Raw genomic sequence first — 24,628 nt, 5'->3', positions numbered from 1 at the left:
GGAGACCACTCTCGAGCATGAAGGAGAGTTACGAAGATCTCCTGCAACCACGGTTCAACCATGCTGCGAGTATGAGTCGAGGGCAAACTCGCCAGAACTCGCGGATTAGCCCTTAACTCTCTCCCCCTGAGGGTGATGGATATGAGAATATTTGAAATAGATGTTATTTAAAAGATCAATGAGAGCAGTTATGGAGCAAAATGCAAGAGTTGAGACTGGCACAGATCACCCTTAATAATATTGAATTGTGGAGCAGGCCTGAGGTCCCATTTATTTGCCTGTGCTGCAAAAGACAATTTACCTTGCAGATTGCAATAAAGCTTGTCAGCAACCACATTCAAACTGTACAGAAACAAATTATTGCTTTCCTCCTCCATTGAAATCATGATGTGAAACCTCCAGTTTAAATTCCATTTGGAATATTTTGGAGGACCAAGAAACCAAGAACCAATTTAATTACAAAAACATCGTAGTAACAAAGGCTGATATATCAAACTATTTACTGTTTTAATTATTGACCTATAAACCTGAATTCTCACTAATTAAATCTATTTCTAGATCCTTTATTTTCAAACTTCACGTGTTACTTCTCCACTTTAACCGATTCCTTATTGCTTCTGCCCCCAATAGAATAAAGCTGTTGTAATTTGGTAGCAAGAAAATGCTTAATGTTTAAGCAATTAATAGATACATATAAAGTAAATACATATAAAGTTAACATTATAGCAATTAATAGATACATATAAAGTTAACATTATATCTCGACCCGAAACATCACCGATTCCTTTTCTCCAGAGATGCTGTCTGACCTGCTGAGTTAGTCCAGCATTTTGGCTCCACTTAAAGTTAACATTATATCTCTAAAACAAGCTGTACAATTTGACAAGAGGTGCTGCAGTAAGGCAGAGTGTCAGGCAGCATCTCTGGAGAACATGGATAGGTAACATTTTGGGTTTGGACTCTTCAGTCTGAATCAATAAGTTTGAAGGAAGGTCCCAACCCAAAACGTCACCTAGTAAGTTAGTTAGTCAGAAAGACAATACCCGATTACAATCGATTCATTTAGTGTACAGATGCATGATAATGGAATGTGTAGGAAAGAGCTGCAGGTGCTGGTTTAAATCGTTTCGGGTCGAGACCCATCTTCATGATAAGGGAATAATGTTTAGTGCAAGTTAAAAGAAGCAAGTCCGATCAAGGATAGTCCGAGGGTCATCAAAGAGGTGGATAGTAGTTCAGCACAGCTCTCTAGTTGTGTGTGGTAGGATGATTCAGTTGCCTGATAACAGCTGGGAAGAAATTGTCCTTGAATCCGGTGGTATGCGTTTTCACGCTTTTGCCTGATGGGAGCAGTGAGTGGCCAGGGTGCGACTTGTCCTTGATTATGCTGCTGGCCTTTTCGAGGCAGCAGTGAGGTATAAATTGAGTCAATAGAAGGGAGGTTGATTTGTGTGATGGTTTGGGTTGCATCTACAATTCACTGCAATTTCTTACGGTCCTGAATGGAGCCGGTCCCAAACCAAACTGTGATGCTTCCTGATAAAATGCTATCCATGTTCTCCAGAGATGCTGCCTGCACTTTGTGTCTTTTGTTTTGTAAACCAGCATTTAAAGTTCCTTTGCAGGAATGTCTGAATTAGGGTCTCGACACAAAACGACACCTATTAATTCTCTCCAGAGATGCTGCCTATCCCATTTAAAGTTCCTTGTTTCTTTTGTTTGTACAATGTGTTGGTTCCATTATTATTCACTGCTCTTCTCAAATGAAGGAACATATGAAACTCGCAGAGAAACAGCCCTCATACCTACTCTGCTATTGATTGCATCTAATCAACTTTCCCACCTAATCCCCATATATTTTAATCCAAAGATTAAAGAACCTGGCCATGAATACACACAAGCATCCACAACAAGCAAAATTGTGAATTTCAACTATTTACAATTATGTAAACTATTTTTTCTCCTAAGCACGTCCCAGTCTCCGATCTTTAATGCTGAAGTTGTGTGTCCTGTATTCAATATTTTCCAGCAACTGGAATTAGTCTCCACGGTCTATCAATCCCTCTGCACGATTGTGGTTCTTCCAAACACTTGTGAATATTGTGTCATACTCCTAAATATTGTTTTCACAGAGCAATTCCTACATGATATGATAATCAATATGGTCAGGTTCTCTCTGTCTCGACGATTTAATTGAAAATAATTACTTAATATATCATTACTTCTCCAACAATATCACAGGGATGATATGATCGAAGATGTCAAAGGCGTCGTTAAATAACCGCGTAGTGGTGAAGTTCGCCAGGAATCAATGAGACTGTTCATGTCCCAGTCGAGCAGGTCGTGTTAATGAGAGGGTTTTACTGCAAAGATATTGGGCCTAAACCGAGATCTGGAGCACGGCGAAGGACGCCAGGAGTGGAGACTGAGCAAACTGAACCCCGAAACCGTGTCCACTCTCACAGCGAGTGTCACTGACGACCTGGGTACGGGGAAAGGCGGCTGAGTGTAGATGTACTCACCGAGAGCACGCTCATCCGCATCGGGGCCTCCAGGAGACACGCAGCCATCTTCAGCAGCCACCGCCGCACAGCCGCACACCGACCCACGGGACACCGATGCCGGGCCCGGCACCAGTGCGCAGCCGCACACCGACCAACGGGACACCGATGCCGGGCCCGGCACCAGTGCGCAGCCGCACACCGACCCACGGGACACCGATGCCGGGCCCGGCACCAGTGCGCAGCCGCACACCGACCCACGGGACACCGATGCCGGGCCCGGCACCAGTGCGCAGCCGCACACACCGACACCCAACGGGACACCGATGCCGGGCCCGGCACCAGTGCGCAGCCGCACACCGACCCATGGGACAAGGCCGCGCAGCCGCACACCGACCCACGTGAAACCGATGCCGGGCCCGGCAAGGCCGCGCAGCCGCACACCACCAGCCTGCCCGACCCCGGACCCGCCACGCAGCGCGGAACCGCACTTTCCCACACCAGACGCGGCACGTGAGATCCATGTAAACTATTTAGTTTCATCTACCAATTATCTATGTTATTCTGCTGCACGTCTATTCAGCGGGGTGGTTTCTGCGTGCTGAGTGTTTATGCTTTGTGTGTCTCCACCATGACACTTGCGCCGTGGCCCCCAGCGGCCTAGTCTTCAGGCGCCTGCCCGCTTGCCTGCCTGCCCCGCCCGCCCGCCAGCCCGCCAGGTGAACGGGGCCTGGGCCGCGGGAGCGGGGCTCCGGCACTAGGGTGGCGGATCTCTGGCTCCGGGGCAGCGAACAGCTCGGTCCAGTTCCGCACTTGTCAGATGCGTCTTCACCGAGTCACAAGGAGGGAAATCTGTTGTCATAGAGTGATATAGCGTGGAAACAGGCCCTTCTTGCCCACAGCGGCCAACAATATCCCAGCTACACTAGTCCCACCTGCCTGCGTTTGGTCCACATCCCTCCAAACCTGTCCTATCCATGTACCTGTCCAACTGTTTCTTAAACGATGGGATAGTCCCAGCCTCAACTACCGCCTCTGGCAGCTTGTTCCATACACCCACCACCCTTTGTGTGAATAAATTACCCCTCAGATTCCTATTAAATGTTTTCCCCTTCACCTTAAACCAATGTCCTCTGGTCCTCGATTCACCTACTCTGGGAAAAAGACTGTGCATTTACTCGATCTATTCCTCCCATGATTTTGTACACCCCTATAAGATCACCGCTCATCCTTCTGTGCTCCATGGAATAGAGACCCAGCCTACTCGACGTCTCCCTATAGTTCACACCCCACAGTCCTGGCAACACCCTTGTCGCCGAAGAATAAGGCACACAATGTTGGAGTAACTCAGCGGGACAAGCAGCTGGAAACTCGCTGTTCCTGCAGTTCCCGGCCACTAAATCTTCGTCCCGGGCTCGAATATAATTGACGACTGAATGTCGACAGTCATTTAGAGCAAAAAAATCCTAAAAATTTACAACCCCGAGAGAAAATGTAATCCCATCTGCACCCCTCTCTCCCAGACAGCAGCTCTAACTGAGAGGAAATAAATACCCTCAGACTTGGCCTTGTTATTCTCTCCCAGAGTTGTGTAGATTTCATTGACATCGCTTCTTATTGTTTTAAGTTCCATGTGTAAATATCAAATACAGTTATGTACACAATTGCATTTCAATTGCGATTTCTGTTTACATTTGATTCTAAAGAGTGCCATGTTTCCACAATTGTTTCAGTATCGATGGTGTGATGGTATAATACAGTATTAACAAGAAACTGAAAGGGCAGTGATATGTCCACATCTCAAATTTAAAAATGTGGCAAATCATTTAATTTTCTGGGGCTATATTAGCTTATTCAATTATTAATATAACTTCAACCTCTGTGATATTCCTGTCAGCTCACCATCTTAGTTCTCCGAACACATTACCTTTAGTAAGAGCCTTACGACACAATAGATCTGTGTAATATCTTTGCTTGCGGGAAATAAGTATGAAATTGTAAACACCTCAGCTCCCTTGTGTTTAGAGAGGTGATTAGAGTTTGAAGAAGAGTCTCAAATTGAAACGTCACCCATTCCTTCTCTCCAGAGATGTGGCCTGTCCCGCTGAGTTACTCCAGCATTTTGTGTCTACCTTTGGAAAGATGATGAACCATTTACACTACTTGAAATACTATCAATACAATTTCATCAATGTGATATTTTGGACATAAATGTAAGATCTTTGATATAGTTTATATGAGTTTACAGCTATTGCTGAAGTGGGTTGTACTTGTCAGTCAAACAAATCCCTTTATAGACACAAAATGCTGGAGTACCTCAGCGGGACAGGCAGCATCTCTGGAGAGATCCAGCATTTTGTGTTTTTCTGTAAACCAGCACCTGTGCAGTTCCTTCCCAAACAGATCCCTTTAACCATTTTCGATTCCCTCTTTAGCCAGTCACTTTTAATTTACGGCTAGTTACACACAACCTTGTTGATATTTAATGTCGATCTACTACTGAATGAAGTCAGACCAACATGTGCATACATAAATACATTAAAACAATTTAGCCTGTTTCAATTTAGAGTTTAAGAAATATTTAGATCATTTCCCAAGGTTTGAAAAATGACTAACTGAATGGAATTTTTTTTAAACTCACTTCCATCCTCCAAATTTGAATAACAATTGGTTGTATTTTATTCCTGGAATGAAGAATTAATTTGGTGCCGTTTTGCCATTTTGCATGAATTTTATAAAACATAGTCGAGAAGTTGGCACAGTTCATAGAACTGCTTATTCACAGCTCTGTGAGTTGCACCACTGGGTTTGATACTGACCTTGGGTACTGTCTATACGGAGTTTGCGTATTCTCCCTGTGACCAAGTGCATTGTTTCCTTCCACTTCCTAAAGGCGTGTGGATTTGTAGGTAAATTGGTCTTTGTAAATTGCCCATATAGGGAATGAGTGCAAAAATGAGATAGCAGAACTAGTCTGAACGGGTGGTTTGTGTGGACTGAAGGGCCTTCTTCTGTGCTGTTTCGTTCAATCAATCAATCAAAGTGTATGCAAGGCAAGTTTTCTAATTGTTTAGAGGTTTGGAACTCGTCATGAATTATTATTTTTCAATTCTGGTGTGTTATTAATCTACACGAGTACACTGAGGTAATTATATCGTGTCATAACCATCTAATCAATAGCATGCAAACAAAGTAGTAAAACTGTATTTATATTAACCAATAATTAATGAATATTGCCCTCTCTTTAATTTCAGATGCTTTGGTAGTTTAATTGGGTCAGTACACTGAGAAATGAACGGTGCTTAAATAGGGCCCAGGAAGAGAGATTGCTGATAAAGTCACCCAGCTCATTGGAACGTGTAGTGCAAGGTATTGCACACTGTTATAATGAAGGTAGCAGTGGAAGGTTGCTGTCATGGTGAATTGGACAAAATCTATGAGAGCATTCAGTTTTTGGAGAAAAAGGACAATGTTAAGGTGGACCTCTTGTTGTGCTGTGGAGATTTTCAAGCAGTCAGGAATGAAGCTGACATGAATTGCATGGCTGTACCCCTTAAATACAGGCATATGCAAACTTTCTACAAGTAAGTGTGTGTTCAAGGTCTATCTCATATCACCACTTTGTCCGAAACTAAACTCTCATTAAATGTTTGCAAATAAAGATTAATTTCCATCTTTAAACTGCTGTTTTTAAATTTGCTGTCATGAACCATTGTTAATATCTATTAATAATATAAAAACTATTTTTAAATGTCTTCTGTTTTTTTAACATGAGGAAAATTGTAGCTAGCCATTAAATTATACAACTTAATTAACTGTCGGATATAATGTCCTGTTTGTGAGGTGAAACAGTTTTTGTTGAATTGTTAAATATAGATATTATTCGGGAGAAAAGAAAGCCTCTGTTCTCACCATCTTCATTGGAGGCAATCATGAAGCATCAAATCACCTACAGGAATTGCCATATGGAGGATGGGTGGCACCAAACATTTACTATCTAGGTATTAAAAGAACACTTTAATGTGTCACTATATTGTGTAACAACTATAGGTTGCGAACTATAGGTTTTGTTAGAATTACTTTTAATCTGATAAAGATATAATGATGTATAGGAAGGAACTGCAGATGCTGGGTTAAACCGAAGATAGACACAAAATGCTGGAGTAACTCAGCGGGACAGGCAGCATCTCTGGGGAAAAGGAATGGATGATGTTTCGGGTTGAGACCCGTCCTCAGTATAATGATCAATATTATGATAATATATGATCATATGAAGATATCATGATCATATATTTGGATAGGTGGGCATGAGTTTGCTTTTAAGATTGGATCAATAAAATAAGGTTTTGCTCCTCAGCTTTAAATTGGGTGTTTTTTGTAAATAACACGCCACTAGCGAAATTATTTTCGGGCCTTTTCAAGATTAACTTTCCTAACTTTGAATGCTATCAAAGTGCTTTTAGATAAACTAAGGTTAAAATTTTCTATAAAACATTAGCTTACAATTCTTGCTGACCCACGAGAATGGTGCTGCAATGCAAGTGTTGAGCATGACAATATGGTCGGTAATACCCATATTATACATATTTTAAATCATCCTGCCATAAGAGACAATTTGAATAGCCATTATTTAGCACGTCTATCTGCCATTTTCTTTTTACAAGGTGGGAACCATTAAGTTGGTGAAGTAACATAGAAACATTGAAAATAAGTGCGGGGGTAGGCAATTCGGCCCTTTGGGCCAGCACCGCCATTCAATATGATCATGGCTGATCATCCAAAATCAGTACCCTGTTCCTGGTTTCTCCCCATATCCCTTGATTCCGTTAGTTAGTTTAGTTTAGAGATACAGCACGGAAACAGGCCCTTCGGCCCACCCCCGGTCAGCGATTCCCGCACATTAACATCATCATACACCCACTAGGGACAATTTACACTTATACCAAGCCAATTACTTATACCAAAGCTAAGAGCTATATCTAACTCTTGAAAACATCCAGTGAATTGGCCCCCACTGCCTTGTGTGGCAGAGAATTCCACAGATTCGCACTTTCTGGATGAAACCCATCATCTCAGTCCCAAATGGCCTACCCATTATTCTTACACTGTGACCTCTGGTTCCGGACTCCCCCAACACCGGGAAGTAATTCATCAAGTTTTATTTGAATGGTTGATGTACTGCATACATGTAAGTAAAACTTTTTTTTGTCACCAGGATATGCAGGTGTGGTGAAGTATCGTGGTGTGCGTATTGGAGGACTCTCTGGTATTTTTAAATCGCATGACTACAGAAAAGGTACATTTTGCAGCTTATCAAAGCAATGAATCCCAATTGAAAATTTCTACCATGCTAATTCAAAATAAATAAATATTCCCATGATTATTATTTAACTATATAATGGGCATACTTTTAGTTCAGTTTACTTTATTGTCACGTGTGAAAAGATACTGTGAAAAGCTTTTGTTGCTCGCTAACTAGTCAGCAGAAAGACAATACATGATTACAATCGAGCCATTTACAGTGTATAGATACACGATCAGGGAATAATATTTAGTGCAAGATAAAGCCACAAAGTCCGATCAAGAATAGTCTGAGGAACATCAATGAGGTAGATAGTAGTTCAGCACTGCTCTCAGGTTATGATAGGATGATTCAGTTGCCTGATAACAGCTGGGAAGAAACTGTCCCTGAATCTGGAGGTGTGCGTTTTCACACTTCTATACCTTTTGCCTAATTAGGTTTGTCAAGAACTTTATTCCAAACAATAGTGCCAAATTTAATATAAAATGTAATGATTAATGTGACATAATTACTGATACTTCTCAGAAATGTATCAATTTCCTTATATTAGATTGACAGGCCTTTGAGCTTTACAGTGTATAATAAGTCATGGGCATTTAAAAAAAATATTGATTTCTGTAACACTAAAACATTTTGGCTTGGTTTTTGTTCTTTACAGGTCATTTTGAATATCCACCATACAATCAGCAGACAGTGAGGAGTGCATATCATGTCAGAAATATCGAAGTCTTCAAACTGAAACAGGTCAGGCATATTAGTAAGATGAGCATCACTTGTATTTTGCTATCTTTTAGTGACTTGATTTGTTATGATTTTCACTTTCCTGGTTTTAATTTTTCGTTAAAACACCAAGTACTGTTGGAACTCAGCAAGTCAGTCCGCATCTGTGGAAGGAATGGATGTGCACGTTTCAATTTGGGACCCTTCTTCAGACTGAATATAGTTGGGGGGGGGGGGGGGGGGGGGGGGGGAAGAAACCTGTAAAGAGGTGGGTGCAGCACAAAACCTGGCAGGTGATAGGCTGAAGGTACACAAAAATGCTGGAGAAACTCAGCGGGTGCAGCAGCATCTATGGAGCGAAGGAAATAGGTGACGCTTCGGGCCGAAACCCTTCTTCAGATTTAGTCAGATTGAAGAAGGGTTTTGGCCCGAAACGTCACCTATTTCCTTCGCTCCATAGATGCTGCTGCACCCGCTGAGTTTCTCCAGCATTTTTGTGTACCTTCGATTTTCCAGCATCTGCAGTTCCTTCTTGAACACAGGTGATAGGCTGATGCTGGTTAGGGAGGTTTGTTTGGCAGCTAGGTGGAGTAAGTGACAAAGGTTAGAAAAAGAGAAGGAGAGAAGAGGAGGAAGGAAATGTAAAGTCAGTGGGAGGGATACAGATAGAAGGAGACGGGGAGGGAATGTGGATAAAAGAGAAATGATAAACTCTCAGATGGGAGACGAGGAGGAGAGGGGACCAGGGATATTAGGTGCATGTGAGGGAGGGTTTTCTCAAAATTTGAGAATCCATCATTCAAACCATTAAGTAAGTTACCCAAAATGAATAGGAGGTGCTGATTTTCTAGTTTGCATGTTGGATCACTTTGGCAATGTTTAAGAAAGAACTGCAGGTGCTGGAAAAATCGAAGGTAGACAAAAATGCTGGAGGAAATCAGCGGGTGAGGCAGCATCTATGGAGAGAAGGAATAGGCGACGTTTCGGGTCGAGACCCTTCAGACTTTTTAGAATAAATGTTTTATAATACTAAACAATATTGACTATGGTCCTTATCTGATGGTGCTTACTAACCCACTGTTCGTAAAAAGTCTCAAAATAGCCCAGATTACGTGACCCGCAAGATTACTTTATGAGGATAGTGGGGTAGCTTCTATTTCCATGGATTAAAGATCCTAGCTCATCAGAAGTTATGACATGGTCTGGTTTAGATTGAATGATAATATAAAATATAAATATAACATTTAATATAACATTTCAACTAATTCAGATTACAACCTCTTGAAGGGCAGAGATATCCCTGGGGGGGGATGACTGGCAATCACCAAGGTGCAGAGTTAAGTACGGTGACAGCCGCAGGGAAGAAGCTGTTCCTAAACCTGCTGGTCCGGGAATGGAGAGACCTATAGCGCCTCCCGGATGGGAGGAGGGTAAACAGCCTGTGGTTGGGGTGAGAGCAGTCCTTGACGATGCTGCGCGCCCTTCGCAGACATCGCTTGCTCTGGACAGCCTCAATGGAGGGGAGTGTGGAACCGGTGATGCATTGGGCAGTTTTCACCACCCTCTGCAGTGCTTTCCGGTCGGAGACAGAGCAGTTGCCATACCATACTGTGGTACAGTTGGTAAGGATGCTCCCGATGGTGCAGCGGTAGAAGTTCACCAGAATCTGAGGAGACAGATGGACCTTCTTTAGTTTCCTCAGGAAGAGGAGATGCTGGTGAGCCTTCTTAATCAGTGTTGAGGTATTGTGGATCCAAGAGAGGTCATCAGAGAAATTTACTCCCAGGGGGTAAATTTTGTCTACCCGGGGGGGGGGGTGAATTTGTTGATTCTGGATTTTGTACATATATTTTCTCATTGACTGACTATGTTTGGTTCTGGTATACAGGTATCTGTTCATCATTAGTTGTTCATAAATAAGTGAAATAACATTGTTATGTGCTATTAAAGTTGCCAGGGATAAACGGGACAAAAAAGGTTGGGAATCCCTGATCTGGAGGATCATATTTTAACACAAGAAGAACTCATCGGCTTTTCGGTCAAAATCTCACGTTTTGGTCACTCACTTACCCAGTTTAACAAAAGTAAAAGCTTTCCACTTACTGCAAATGCATTGTGGTGATTAGTTTGAGTACTTTTCTCATTATTGCTCCCATTGTTTGCAGTTAAAACAACATATGGATATATTCCTGTCGCATGACTGGCCACGGGGTATCTACCACTATGGCAACAAAAAACAACTGCTTAAGATGAAGGCTTTTTTCCGCCCAGAGGTGGAAGATAACACCTTGGGGAGTCCTGCAGCTACAGAGCTTCTGCAGCACCTCAAACCTTCCTATTGGTTTGCAGCACATCTACATGTGAAATTTGCAGCTCTGATGCAGCATCCGGTAAGAGGCGGGCTGAAATAGTGTTGGCTTCTACACTCGCTTAATAATTCACTTACTGCAGAAATTAATGCCTGTTACTAAAATGAAGGCTTGCAAGCACCGACTGTTGTATTGTGGGAAAAATAGAAAATTTCAGAGTTTAATTTAGATTTCACACATTTGCTGAACGAGCATTTGGAAGGAAGGATGGTCTTTTCACAAGTGGTTACAATGATATGGATCATTATCTAAAGAGTGCCAAGCAACCTTAATCTTATCCTGAAGATAGACACAAAATGCTGGTGGGAAAGACAGCATCTCTGAAGAGAAGGAATGGTTGACGTTTTGGGTCAAGACCCTTCTTCAGACTTATCCTAGTGTTTACTGAAGAGATTGAAGCAACACATGGCTTTATCTCAGTAGAGGTTATTCCAGCTCGCTGCATGTTCCAGGATAATAACAGAATTTGCCTTGCATAATTAAGAAGAGTTACTTTGCATAATTTTATGAAATCTCGGGGCTTTGGTGAATTTTTAAAGTTTGGTAACGGAAAATTGGAATGAGGAAAAATTGGAATGAGGAAAATCATTTGTTTCTTACAAATAAAATAAAAAATGCAGCTGCTGGAAATCTGAAATAAAAGGGAAAATGCTGGATTCGCTCAGCAGGTCAGGTCGCATCTGGGGAAAGAGAAACGTTTCAATCCTAATTTTCAATTTGTTAAAACCTATAAAGGGCCCCTTACCTGAAATGTTTCTCTTTCCACAGATGCTGCCTGACTTCTGAGTGTTTCCTGTATGCTTTGTTTAAATTTGATATAGAATAAACCAACTTGGCTTTGATCTGTCTTTATCCTTTTTGGAGGGAGAATCGGGGCATTTCTGTCCATCCCTAGTTGCCTTTGTGAAAGTAGTGGTTATGCCCTTGTCCCACTTAGGAAAGCTGAACGGAAACCTCTGGAGACTTTGCGCCCCACCCAAGGTTTCCATGCGGTTCCTGGAGGTTTTTGTCAGTCTCCCTACCTGCTTCCACTACCTGCAACCTCCGGCAACCACCTGCAATCTCCGGGAACCGCACGGAAACCTTGGGTGTGGCGCAAAGTCTCCATAGTTTTCCGTTCAGGTTTCTTAAGTGGGACAGGGGCATTAACCACCTTCTTAATCTGTTGCAATTCCTCGGCTGAAGGTACTACCATAGTGCATTTGTGTTGGGAGTTTCATCGTTTAGATGGAGTCATGATGAGACCCAGGAGATAGTACCAACATGCAGCTTTGAGAGGAATCTGCCGGTCATAGTATTTTTTTGCAATGCTTGAGCTTGGGGAAATGATGTCAAAACAACCCAGTAACGGCCGTGCATTTTGGTGAAGGTACACACTGAGCCCATGGAGGGGATTAGTGTTTAGGCTGGTTGTTGAGGTGCCAATCAGTGGACTGCATAGTCCTGTACGCTTTGAATTGTTGCAGCTGCACTTAGTCAAGCAAGTGGAAAGTATTCCAATACACTCCTGATGTGTGCCTTAGTGGAAAGGCATTGAGGTTTCAGGAGATCTGTCACTAACTGGAATATCCAGCTTTGATGTTCTTGTAGCCATGGTGTTTATATAGCAGATGCAGTTGAGCCTTGCAGGAGCTTATGGCCTGGGGCTTGTGATCGTATGGCCATTGAATGTCACGTTCAGACTTTTCTTTGATGTTTCCTTACAGAAAGGTGACGGTGAGCAGCTACCAAAAGCAACAAAATTTTTGGCCCTGGATAAATGTCTCCCTCGCAGAGATTTCCTACAGGTATTGTGCAGCGCTGTTGTAGTCTTCAATCTACCAGAAATCTGAAGCATTGAATCATTCAACCCTTCTCTTTTTGGCATTTCTGTAGGTTGGGTAAATTCAGATGCTCATGAAGTGTCCTTGCACAGGATGCACAAGGAATTGCACATGCAGGTTTACAAAAAAAAAACAAAGTGCTGAAGTGATTCAGCGGGTCAGGCAGCATCTCTTGAGAATATGTAGAGGCAATGTTTTGCATGGGGACTGTTCTTCAGATTGAAGGTATTCACAAAATGCTGGAGTAACTCAGCGGGACAGACAGCATCTCTGGAGGGGAGGAATGGGTGACTTTTCTTTCCAACACATTTTCTTCTGATTGATTCGAGTTTGGGAGGGGTTAGCTGGGAAAGAGGTGAGGATGGGACTAAACCAGGCAAGTGATTGAAGCCTTGCACAGGATGCCAGTTGTAAACCGCTGTTTGTTGTCATAAACATTTAGTTTAGAGATACAGCACGGAAACAATCCATTCGGCCCACCGAGTCTACGCCGACCAGTGATCCCCACACATTAACACTACCTTACACACACACTAGGTACTATTTATAATTTTACCAAGCCAATTAACCTACAAACCTGGAAGTCTTTGGAGTGTGGGAGGAAACCAGAGTACCTGGAGAAAACCCACACAGGTCATGGGGAGACCATACAAACTCTGTACCGACAGCGCCTGTTGTCAGGATCAAACCGGGTCACTGGCGTTGTAAGGCAGCAACTCTACCGCTGCACCACTGTGCTGCTAGGTTGTTGGGCCAGGTTATGTTGGACCCAACTTGTTGCTCATATTTTCCTCCTGTGGTGTCCAATTTACTTTTTATGAATGCAGAAGGCCAGATAGGTTGAACTTGGCAACTCAAAGGTGGAGCGGATTGCTGACAGTGAAGTCTGTCTAACGTATCATTAATGTAGCTTGATGATTTTAAGGCTTTTAAACTGTCTCTAAGCGCCTCTGAAAGTCCAATTAATTCTACACCTGTTCTAATAGATTTGACAACATTTTAAGCCTTACTGGTTCATGGCACAGGTAGTGATCCTGAGATTACAGCCCTGGATTTCTTGCTTTTTAACCTTTTGAATTTCCTAAATTCTCTTTACAAGACCTCACCTCCCCTCCTACCTATGTAATTGGTCTCAATCTGTACCAGAACTCTGGTGGTTGATCCTCCTCTCTCAATGTCCTCTACCGTTTCAGACCTCCTCTGGCACTAGGTCTTACTTACAGCCACAGAAATAATAGCGTCTGTCTAACTAGAAAGTCCCATGTCACTATTACTCACCTAGACGTAGCTCTGCCCTAATGTTCACCAAAGCCCAGCCATGATGCAACTATTCTGGTTGCTGCTACTCTGAGAGGTCATTTCCCCCAACAGTACCCAAAATGTTACCCATTTTAGGGGGAGAAAGCCACATGAGACTGCTGCACTACCCATTGAAGGAAATTGAGGTATTGGTGAAGAATCAGAAGGATGCATGGGACAGGTATAGGCAGCTGGGATCAAGTGCGTCCCTGGATGAGTTTCGGGTACTGAGGTGTAAACTAAATAAGGAAATCAGACGGGCAAAAAGAGGCCAGGAGATAGCTCCGGCAGATAGCATTCAGGACAATCCCAAGAGATTTTATAAATACATAAGGGGGAAAAGAATAACGAGAGAGAGAAAGTGGGACACCTCGGGAATCAAAGCTGTCACCTCTGTATGGGTAGATGGGCAAGGTTTTCAATGGGTATTTCTCTGTATTTACCAAAGGGAAAGACAGGAGGATGGAGGAACTTGGAGCAGTCAATGGAAGTGTCTTGAGACCAGTCAGTGTTGTGGTCCAAGTGATGCTGAAGGTACTATCGTGTATGAAGATAGACAAATCTCCAGGGCCTGGTCTGATATATCGAGGACATTGTGGGAAACCAGAGGAAACTGCGGGGGCCCTGGTTGAAATTTACGTGTCGTCTGTAAAGACTGGAGGGTGGCAAATTTGCCTCTATTCAAGAAGGGCTGCAGGGAAAATGCTGCGAACTATAGGCCGGTGATGCTTAACATCTGTAGTAAAGTTACCGAGAGAGTATTCTGATCAGGGATCATCAGCATGATTTGATATATCGAGGACATTGTGGGAAACGAGAGGAAACTGCGGGGGCCCAGGTTGAAATTTACGAGTCGTCTTTAAAGACTGGAGGGTGGCAAATTTGCCTCTAGTCAAGAAGGGCTGCAGGGAAATGCTGGGAACTATAGGCTGGTGAGCTTAACATCTGTAGTTGTAAAGTTACGAGAGAGTATTCTGAGGGGTTGGTTATACAGGCATTTGGATGGGAAGGGGCTGATTAAGGACAGTCAGCATGATTTTGTTTGTGGGAAGTCGTGTCTCACAAATCTAATTGAGTTTCTTGCAGACATGACCATAAAGATCAGTGAGGGCAGAGCTGTAGATGTTGTGTACATGGATAGAAAATTGGCTCCATGGAAGGAAGCAGAGGGTAATGGTGGAAGGTTGCTTCTCAGACTGGAGGCCTGTGACTAGTGGTGTGCCTCGGGTTCGGTGCAGGGCCCGTTACTGTTTGTCATCTACATCAATGATTTGTATGAGAACATACAGGGCCAGATTAGCACGTTTGTTGATGATACAAAGTGGGTGGTTTTGTGGATAGTGAAAAATTGCAGCAGGATCTTGATTGATTGGCCAGGTAGGCTGAGGAATGGTTGATGGAATTTAATACAGAGAAGTGTGAGGTGTTGCATTTAGGGAAATCTAACCAGGGCTGAACCAACACAGTGAATGGTAGGGCTCTGGGGAGTGTTGCAGAGCAGAGGGATCTAGGAGTGCAGGTGCATGGTCCCTTGAAGGTCGTAGCAGGTAGATAATGTGGTCTTTTGGCACATTAGCCTTCATCAGTAAGAGTATTGAGAATAAGAGTTGGGAGATCATGTTGCAGTTGTATAAGATGTTGGTGAGACTGCATTTAGAGTATTGTGTTCAGCTCTGGGCACCATGTTATAGGATGGATGTTGTCAAGCTGGAAAAGGTACAGATAGGATTTACGAGGATGTTAACAGGACTAGAGGTTCTGAGCTATAGGGAGAGGTTGAGTAGGCTGGGACTCTATTCCTTGGAGCACAGGGGGATGAGGGGTGATCTTATGGAAGTGTATAAAATGATGGGAGGAGTAGATCAGGTAGATGCACTGAATCTCTAGCCCAGAGTAGGTGTATCAAGGACCAGACAACATAGGTTTGTGAAGGGGAAAGGATTTAATAGGAATCTGAGGGGTAACCTTGTCATACAAAGGATGGTGGGTGTATGGAACAAGCTGCCCGAGGAGGTAGTTGAGGCTGGGACTATCCCAAAGTTTAAGAAACAGTTAGACAGGTACATGGATAGGATAGGTTAGGAGAGACATTGACCAAATACTGGCTGGTGGGACTAGTGTAGCTGGGACATATTGGGCGGTGTGGGCAAGTTGGGCCCACACTATCACGCTCTGACTAACCTGCCTTTCTTGGAAGTCACCTATCTATCTGGTTGAACCTTTGGTGTGGCAGCCTCCCTGAAACTACTATCCATAACCCTCTCAGCCTCTTGTATGCTTCTCATGTTTTCAACTGCTGCTATAACCAATCCATGTGGTCTGAGAGGACCTAGCATGATACAGCATCGTAACAGGCACATGGGCCCGACTTGCCCGCACCGGCCAATATGTAGCAGCTACACCAGTCCTGCATTTGGCCTATATCCCTCCAAACCTGCTCTATCCATGTTCCTGCAGCTGGACTGCTCCCTAATTTCCCCACATAATACAGGAGCAGCATTCCACTCCACTGACTACCATAGCTGTTCCCTTAACACACAATAATAAATCTAATGGTTGTGAGGAGAAATAAATGTTAAAGTAGCTTGGCTTTTCCATAAGATCAGTGGCCCCATGAACTGAGTGTGGTCAGTATTTGAATGCCAGCTGTCCCTGAATGTCCAATGTAGCTGGACTCTCTTCAAATCATTGATCTGCCACAGGGCTGAGCAGAAAAGCCCAATGCAGAGCAAGAGGTAAGGTGTGCTGGCATGTGTCATCTTGGAATTCTTCACTGACTCTGCCATGCACACATAAAAACATAGAAAATAGGTGCAGGAGTAGGCCATTCAGCCCTTCGAGCCAGCACTGCCATTCATTATGATCAAAATCAGTACCCTATTCTGGATTTTTCCCCACATCCCTTGATTCCCTTAGCCCTAGAAGCTAAATCTAACTCTCTCTTGAAAACATCCAATGAATTGGCCACCACTGCCTTCTGTGGCAGAGAATTCCACAGATTCACAACTCTGTGGGTAAAAACGTTTTTTCCTCATCTCAGTCCTAAACAGCCTACCCCTTATTCTTAAACTGAACTGTGAACCCTGGTTCTGGATTCCCCCAACATCGGGAAAATGTTTCCTGCATCTACCCGGTCCAATCCTCTAAGAATTTTATACATTTCTATAAAATCCCCTTTCATCCTAAATTCCAGCAAATACAAGCTCAGTCGACCCATTCAAGATTCAATTTAATTGTCACATGTACAATTAAGGTACAGTGAAAGTTGAGTTACCATACAGCCATACTAAGGAAAAAGCAAAAATACACACGTCATCATATGACAGTCCTGCCATCCCAGGAATTAACCTGATGAACCTACGCTGCATTCTCTCAATAGCAATAATGTCCTTCCTCAAATTAGGAGACAAAAATTGCACACAATATTCCAGGTGCAGTCTCACCAATGCCCTGTACAACTACAGTAATACCTCCTTGCTCTTAGATTCAGATTCAGATTCAATTTTAATTGTCATTGTCGGTGTACATACGGAGACAACGAAATGCATTTAGCATCTCCCTGGAAGAGCGACATAGCAAATGATTTGAATAAATAATAATAAGTGTCCGGGGGGGGGTGGTGATTGGCAGTCACCGAGGTACGTTGTTGAGTAGAGTGACAGCCGCCGGGAAAAAGCTGTTCCTCGACCTGCTGGTTCGGCAACGGAGAGACCTGTAGCGCCTCCCGGATGGTAGGAGGGTAAACAGTCCATGGTTGAGGTGAGAGCAGTCCTTGGCGATGCTGAGCGCCCTCCGCAGACAACGCTTGCTTTGGACAGACTCAATGGAGGGGAGCGAGGAACCGGTGATGCGTTGGGCAATTTTCACCACCCTCTGCAATGCCTTCTGGTCGGAGACAGAGCAGTTGCCATACCATACTTAAACTCAAATCCTCTTGCAATGAAGGCCAACATGCCATTAGCTTTCTTCACTGCCTTATGTACCTGCATGCTTACTTTCAGTGACTGATGTACAAGGACATCCAGAGCTCATTGCACCTCCTTCTAAACTGATACCATTCAGATAATAATCTGCCTTCCTGTTCTTGCCACCAGTCACATTTATCCACATTATACTGCATCTGCCCAAGTCACCCTGCAGCCTCATAGCATCCTCCACGCAGTTCACACTGCCACCCAGCTTTGTGTCATCCGCAAACTTGGAGATGTTAATTTAATTCCCTCGTCTAAATCATTAATATATCTTGTAAACAACTGGGGTCCGAGCACCAAGCCTTGCGGCACCCTATGAGTCACTGCCTGCCATTCTGAAAAGGACCCGTTAATTCCTACTCTTTGCTTCCTGTAGACAACCAGTTCTGTTATCCATGTCAATACCCTATCCTCAATACCACGTGCTGTAATTTTGTATACTAATCTCTTGTGTGTGACCCTGTCAAAGGCTTTTTGAAAGTCCAGACACACCGCATGCACTGGTTCTCCCTTATCCATTCTACTTGTTACATCCTCAAAAAATTCTAGTTTAGTTAAATATGATTTCCCCTTTATAAATCCATGCTAACTTTGACCAATCCCATCATTGCTTTCCAAATACGCTGCTATAACATCTTTAATAATCGACTCCAGCATCTTCCCCACTACCGATGTAGACTAACTGGTCTATAATTCCCCATTTTCTCTCTCCCTCCATTCTTAAAAAGTGGAGTTACATTGGCTACCCTCCAGTCCACAGGAACTGATCCAGTCGACAGAACATTGGAAAATGGTCACCAATGCATCCATGATTTCTAGGGACACCTCCTTGAGTACTCTGGGATGGAGACTGGGGATTCATCTGCCTTCAGGTTGAGAAGTACTGAAACCTGGATCATTTTCTACTAGAAGTTGGCTTGACTCACTCCATTTATTTGGTTTACAATTACGTTCAATATAGTTTGCATTTTCAGTCATTTTCTTTTGTCATCTTCTCACTTTAGATTGTGGAGATAGAGCATGACCCAAATGCTTCTGACCAACTTGAATATGATTCCGAATGGCTGGCCATTCTGAAAGCAACAAATGAATTAATTAACGTCACACCGAAAAATTGGAACATGCCTGAGAATAACAGCTTGTACATAAAGTAAGTCTGGTGCATTTTGCAAGTGTTAGATCAGGTTTCTTCAGATCGCACATTTTAAAGCTGAACCTTTAATAACAATTTATGAAATCTATGTATTCAGAAAGAGTAGACCCAGATCATATTTAGAATACAGTAAACTTGAACAAATTAAATTTGAAAAGGCAATTTAGAAAAGTGAATTGTGTATAAATTATTACATTGACCCTTCCTATATGTATGAGTGTGTTCCTCAACATTTGACTGATGCATCCTAATCATTACTGCTTATAATTATATGTCTGATATCGGTCACAGAGTGATATAGAATGGAAAAAGGCCCCTTTGGCCCAAACTCGCCCACGCCAGCCAACATGTCCAGGCTACACTAATTCTACATGTCTGCATTTGGCCCATATCCCTCTAAACCTGTCCTATCCATTGACCTGTCGAAATGTTTCTTAAACGTTGGAATAGTCCCTGTCTCAACTACCTCTTCTGGCAGCTTGTTCCATATCCCCACCACCCTTTGAGTGGAAAAGTTACCCTTCAGATTCCTATTAAATCTTGAACGAATACGCGACAGTCATTACAGACTTCATTAAGAAATGTGTGGAGGACTGCATCCCCATCAAAACCTTCCGAGTGTTTCCCAATCAGAAACCTTGGATGAACTTTGAGATCCACACTCTTCTGAAGACCAGACACCGGGCATTCATGTCTGATGATACAGTGGTCTACAAGAAGTCCAGATACGACCTTGGAAAGGCCATCAAAAAGGCTAAAAGGGACTTCTGCTCCAAACTGGAGGATGATACAGATGTTCGGCAGCTGTGGCGGGGCCTGAATGCAATCACTTCCTACAAGGCGAAACCAGGAGGCAGCTCGAATGTTGGCAAAACATCACTCCCTGACGAGCTCAATGCGTTTTACGCACGCTTTGATAGGGAGAATACTGATGTGCCTTCCCGAGACCCCATTCACTGTGATGGTATTTCAGTCTCAGTCACAGAGGCCGATATCAGGAAATCCTTCAGAGGGGTGAACCCCCGAAAAGCACCTGGACCTGATGGTATACCCGGTCGTGTTCTAAAATCCTGTGCGGACCAACTGGCTGGAGTTTTTACGGACATTTTCAACCTGTCACTACTGAGGTCTGAGGTCCCCACTTGCTTCAAAAGGGCATCAATTATACCAGTGCCCAAGAAGAGTAAGGTGACGTGCCTCAATGACTATCGACCAGTGGCACTAACGCCGGTGGTGATGAAGTGCTTCGAGAGGTTGATCATGGCGAAAATCCACTCCTACCTCGACAAAAACCTGGACCCACTGCAGTTTGCTTACCGCCATAACAGATCAACGGTGGATGCGATCTCGCTGGCCCTCCACTCCACTCTGGACCACTTGGACAACAAAAACACATATGTCAGGCTGTTATTCATCGATTACAACTCGGCATTTAATACTATCATCCCCTCCAAGCTGGTTACCAAACTCGCAGAACTGGGTCTCTGCGCATCCCTCTGCAATAGGATCCTCGACTTCCTCATCCACAGACCACAATCTGTTCGTATTGGTGGAAATGTGTCAGACTCGATAACAATCATCACGAGAGCACCTCAAGGCTGCGTGCTCAGCCCCCTGCTGTACTCACTCTATACACATGACTGCGTAGCCGGTCATAGTGCGAACTCCATCATCAAGTTCGCTGATGACACCACTGTTGTGGGACGTATCACTGATTGGGATGAGTCTGAGTATAGAAGAAAGATTGAGCAACTGTCCATATGGTGCCAGCACAATAACCTGGCCCTCAAGACCAGCAAAACCAAGGAACTGATTGTGGACTTTGGAAGGAGTAGGATGGGGACCCACAGTCCCGTTTACATCAACAGGTCAATGGTTGAAAGGGTCAAGAGCTTCAAATTCCTGGGCGTGCACATCTCTGAAGATCTTTCCTGGTCCGAGAACACTGATGCAATTATCAAGAAAGCTCATCAGCGCCTCTACTTCCTGAGAAGATTACAGAGAGTTGGTTTGTCAAGGACTCTCTCTAACTTCTACAGGTGCACAGTAGAGAGCATGCTGACCGGTTGCATCGTGGCTTGGTTCGGCAACTTGAGCACCCTGGAGAGAAAAAGACTACAAAAAGTAGTAAACACTGCCCAGTCCATCATCCGCTCTGACCTTCCTTCCATCGAGGGGATTTATCGAAGTCGCTGCCTCAAAAAGGCTGGCAATATCATCAAAGACCCACACCATCCTGGCCACACACTCATCTCCCTGTTACCTTCAGGTAGAAGGTACAGGAGCCTGAAGACTGCACCAACCAGGTTCAGGAACAGCTACTTCCATCAGGCTATTAAACCTGGCTCGGCCAAACTCTGAGCATTAATAACCCATTATTTGTTATTTGCACTTTATCAGTTTATTTATTAATGTGTTGTAGTAAATGCCTATTCTATTCTGTGTGCTGAAGTAAAGCATGAATTTCATTGTCCTATCAGGGACACATGACAATAAACTTGAACCATGTCCTCTGGTCCTCGATTCACCTACTCTGAGCAAGAGACTGTGCATCTCCCCGATCTATTCCTCTCATGAGTTTTGTATACCCTTATAAGATCACCCCTCATCCTCCTGCGTTCCAAGGAATAGAATACCAGCCTGTTCAACCTCTCACTTTTAGCTCAGACCCTCTAGTTCTGGTAACATTCTCATAAATCTTTTCTATACCCTTTCCAGTTTGCCAAAATCTTCATTCGCCACTTAGAAATTGAATGATTTAATTCCTCCTGATAGAAATGTAATATAATCATTCTGGTTGTTCTGTTTATTCATGTAGCTGTGTTTTTAAAGGTCTTGGCTGTGTGTCCATCTGTGCATTTATTTTTAATGCATGTATAATCTTCTTAGCTATTAACAAAAACAGTGTTAATTTAATCCCTTCGTTGTTTTATGTGCCTGTAATTCTGTTTTGATGCAGATGGGATTACAGTGTGTCTGAAGAAAACATTGCCGAACTGTTGGAAGAACAGGGCCATGATCTCCAAATTCCCAATAATTTTAGTCCTACAGTTCCCGTCTATGACCCAGCAAATCCACAGAAATCAAGAGAATCTGTCCATTTGATCAATCCTCAAACAACTGAGTTCTGTGCCACCTTTGGCCTCAATGATCTGAATGCCAAGGTGAAACAAATGGAAGATGAGGGGCTCATTGATGAAGAGGATGATATAGATGGTGCTGAGAATCCCGAGGAGCCCAGTGATTATACCACTGATACATCTGGACTTTCCTCCTCCATTAATCCAGATGAAATAACACTGGAGGATGATGTTGATGATAATGGGGAACTCAGCGCACATTCCGTAGAACCTTCCCCAGACCATCCATTTACAGACTCATCAACAAATTTATCTGATGTGCGGGATCTCCCCGATTCTATGATCGTCTCATCTGATGAGACACAGGACTCCGCAAATGAGGAACTGGACAGATCAGGAGATAGCAGCATGACCGAGGGAGAAGGAAAGAGTACACTCACAAAGGCTGTGAAACGAAACAGTAATGAGCATGAGAATGGGAGCAGTGGAATAAAATTAATTAAGAGGCGCAACCAGAATATATATCGCACGCAGCTTGATGAAAATGAAGATAATGAATAAAAAGACAATGTGAGATGTCGGACAGCAAGAGCAGTGCTTTTACCCACAATGTTTTTAACTTGACATGTACGAGTTAGAATATGATCAGTAGAGGATTTGTTTTAAAAGCTGAAGATGCCTAGCACAATGTAGGAAAACAATTTATTTTTAACAATAAAAATGCATTTAATGCATAAATTGGCCCCCTATTAGTCGATTGACACAATGAAAGGCCGAACAGCTAAATAATCTGTGCATTGACTTTTATACTGTGGGAATTAAGCTCATCAAAGTTGCCATATAATGCAACATGTCAAAACGATCAAGTACCTTTCAAACAAAGTTTTTGCCTGGAATTATTTTCCGTGTGTTGCCAACTATTTTACATTTTTTACCTGTTTATTTTCTTCCAAAACAGGAGCAGTCCTGAATTTTCAAATCTTGTTTGATCAATATAAATATTAGAGATTGAAATTAGATTGGCTACTTTCATATACGAGTAATCTTGACTTCTTTTGTTTAAAGTGTTGTTTAAGAGGATTTTCGGAAACAAAATCCCTCTGTTTTACTTTCAATAGTCCACCTTGCGATACAGTAAATAGTATGGTGCTGACTATTTTCTCCCCCCATCTCTAGCCAAGGGCATCTGAAGAAATTGGCACCACCAGTCCAAAATTAACACCTTCAACTTGCTGTCTGACCTGGTACTCTATCAAAGATACTTAACATGCATTCTTCATGAGTTAGCCTCCCCATTTTTAAGGTCTTGCAATAAGATTGTAGAAAAAATCAATGCATTTCTAAAAACAGATAATTGCAGTTTGTGAATTTTCTCATGGGAAATCTCCCCGGTGTCAGTGATTTACCTGACATGCTTCTTACATTGATTACAAAAGCTATCATTCAATTTGAGTTACTACAAACATTAATGTTTCTTTCTACCTAATTATTTAGTAATTTACTGCCTTCAGTGACATTGCATTTGATCTGTCATATTTCAGTTCCTTCTAATTTTAAATCTTAACCATCAGCTCAAAGTGGCACATTGGCTGAGAGCCAGTGCCTTCCTGATGGATGAGGAATAAGATAATAGAGAACTGAAAGGAGGAACAATGTTAATTAGAAGGTTGCTTTGCACGTGCACAGTTGTCAGCAAGGAATGTTCTTCTTTCCTATTACGCAGAGTATGGAAGCAAACTTGCTATTGCTGAATCAAATTGGTCTCTTTACATTGTGTATTTATTATATTAAAATGTTCCAAGTAGTATCACAGGAATATTAAACAAAAAATCCCATGAAGGTATTGGTAATGAAGGCCAAAAGGTTGGTCAGTAAGATGGCTCACAGAACTGTAAATTACAGAGGTGGAGATGTTCAGTGGGCACATTCACAAGCTGCCTTGCTTGGCAGCTGAATGCATCAATGCCAAAGCTCAAAGAAATGAATTTGGGTAAAGCTAGAGGCAAGGATAAAGGAAGAGCTAACATCTTAGAGGGCCAGAAGGGATCATAAAAGTTAAGTACTAAATAATGCCTTTCCAAGAGTGGTAATTCTAACAAGTTGTTGCATAACTAGATGTCTGGTTAAGGAATCTTAGGATGGATGAAATGTGGTTAGAGTAATAAAACATGGGCAGGATATGATATATTTTCTAAAATTCTTTAAATTAAAAGGGATATGGGGAGAAAGTAGGAGCGGGGTACTGATTTTGGATGATCAGCGAAAGGGCCGAATGGCCTACTCCTGCACCTATATTCTATGTTTCTATTTGTGAAATGGCTGTAACCAGCTATTGGAAGTTACGAGTGTTAATGTAGACACCTTCATATTTTATTTGCTACTGGAGCTGTGAAAAGGATTCCAATACAAC

The 24,628-nt window shown here is 42.9% G+C and overlaps 2 protein-coding genes across 4 annotated transcripts in view; one reads left to right on the top strand and one right to left on the bottom strand.

Annotated features, from left to right (window-relative positions):
• Positions 1 to 2,678, bottom strand: part of armc8 (armadillo repeat containing 8) — a 129,325-nt gene extending 126,647 nt beyond the window's left edge. For 2 of the 3 annotated variants that reach the window (XM_055637647.1, XM_055637648.1), the window contains exon 1: positions 2,523 to 2,677. In XM_055637647.1, the coding sequence (XP_055493622.1) occupies positions 2,523 to 2,570 (48 nt within the window). In that variant the 5' untranslated portion in view covers positions 2,571 to 2,677. Of the gene's footprint in view, positions 1 to 2,522 lie in introns of all 3 variants that reach the window. The other variant, XM_055637646.1, reaches the window with a different exon arrangement.
• A 211-nt stretch (positions 2,679 to 2,889) lies between these two features.
• dbr1 (debranching RNA lariats 1) lies at positions 2,890 to 23,887 on the top strand. Its single transcript, XM_055637645.1, has 9 exons — positions 2,890 to 3,025; positions 5,756 to 6,085; positions 6,378 to 6,502; positions 7,717 to 7,797; positions 8,462 to 8,547; positions 10,689 to 10,913; positions 12,599 to 12,679; positions 18,990 to 19,135; positions 22,098 to 23,887. The coding sequence occupies exons 2-9, from the start codon at positions 5,889 to 5,891 to the stop codon at positions 22,777 to 22,779; spliced, it is 1,623 nt and encodes a 540-aa protein (XP_055493620.1). The 5' UTR covers positions 2,890 to 3,025; positions 5,756 to 5,888; the 3' UTR covers positions 22,780 to 23,887.
• Positions 23,888 to 24,628: the final 741 nt, after the last annotated feature.

The sequence above is a fragment of the Leucoraja erinacea genome, chromosome 7, assembly GCF_028641065.1.
Source record: "Leucoraja erinacea ecotype New England chromosome 7, Leri_hhj_1, whole genome shotgun sequence".
NCBI lineage: Eukaryota > Metazoa > Chordata > Chondrichthyes > Rajiformes > Rajidae > Leucoraja > Leucoraja erinaceus.
The sequence above is the reverse complement of the archived record's forward strand: the minus strand, read 5'-3'. Positions and strand labels throughout refer to the sequence as shown.

What these genes read in the sequence shown, in the direction of transcription:
- dbr1 (XM_055637645.1), top strand. Translation starts at nt 5,889, where the DNA reads ATGAAGGTAGCAGTGGAAGGTTGCTGTCATGGTGAATTGGACAAAATC. An exon ending in AAGTCTTCAAACTGAAACAG is followed by an intron (nt 8,548 to 10,688) that starts GTCAGGCATATT and finishes CATTGTTTGCAG; the next exon opens with TTAAAACAACATATGGATAT. An exon ending in CTCGCAGAGATTTCCTACAG is followed by an intron (nt 12,680 to 18,989) that starts GTATTGTGCAGC and finishes TTCTCACTTTAG; the next exon opens with ATTGTGGAGATAGAGCATGA.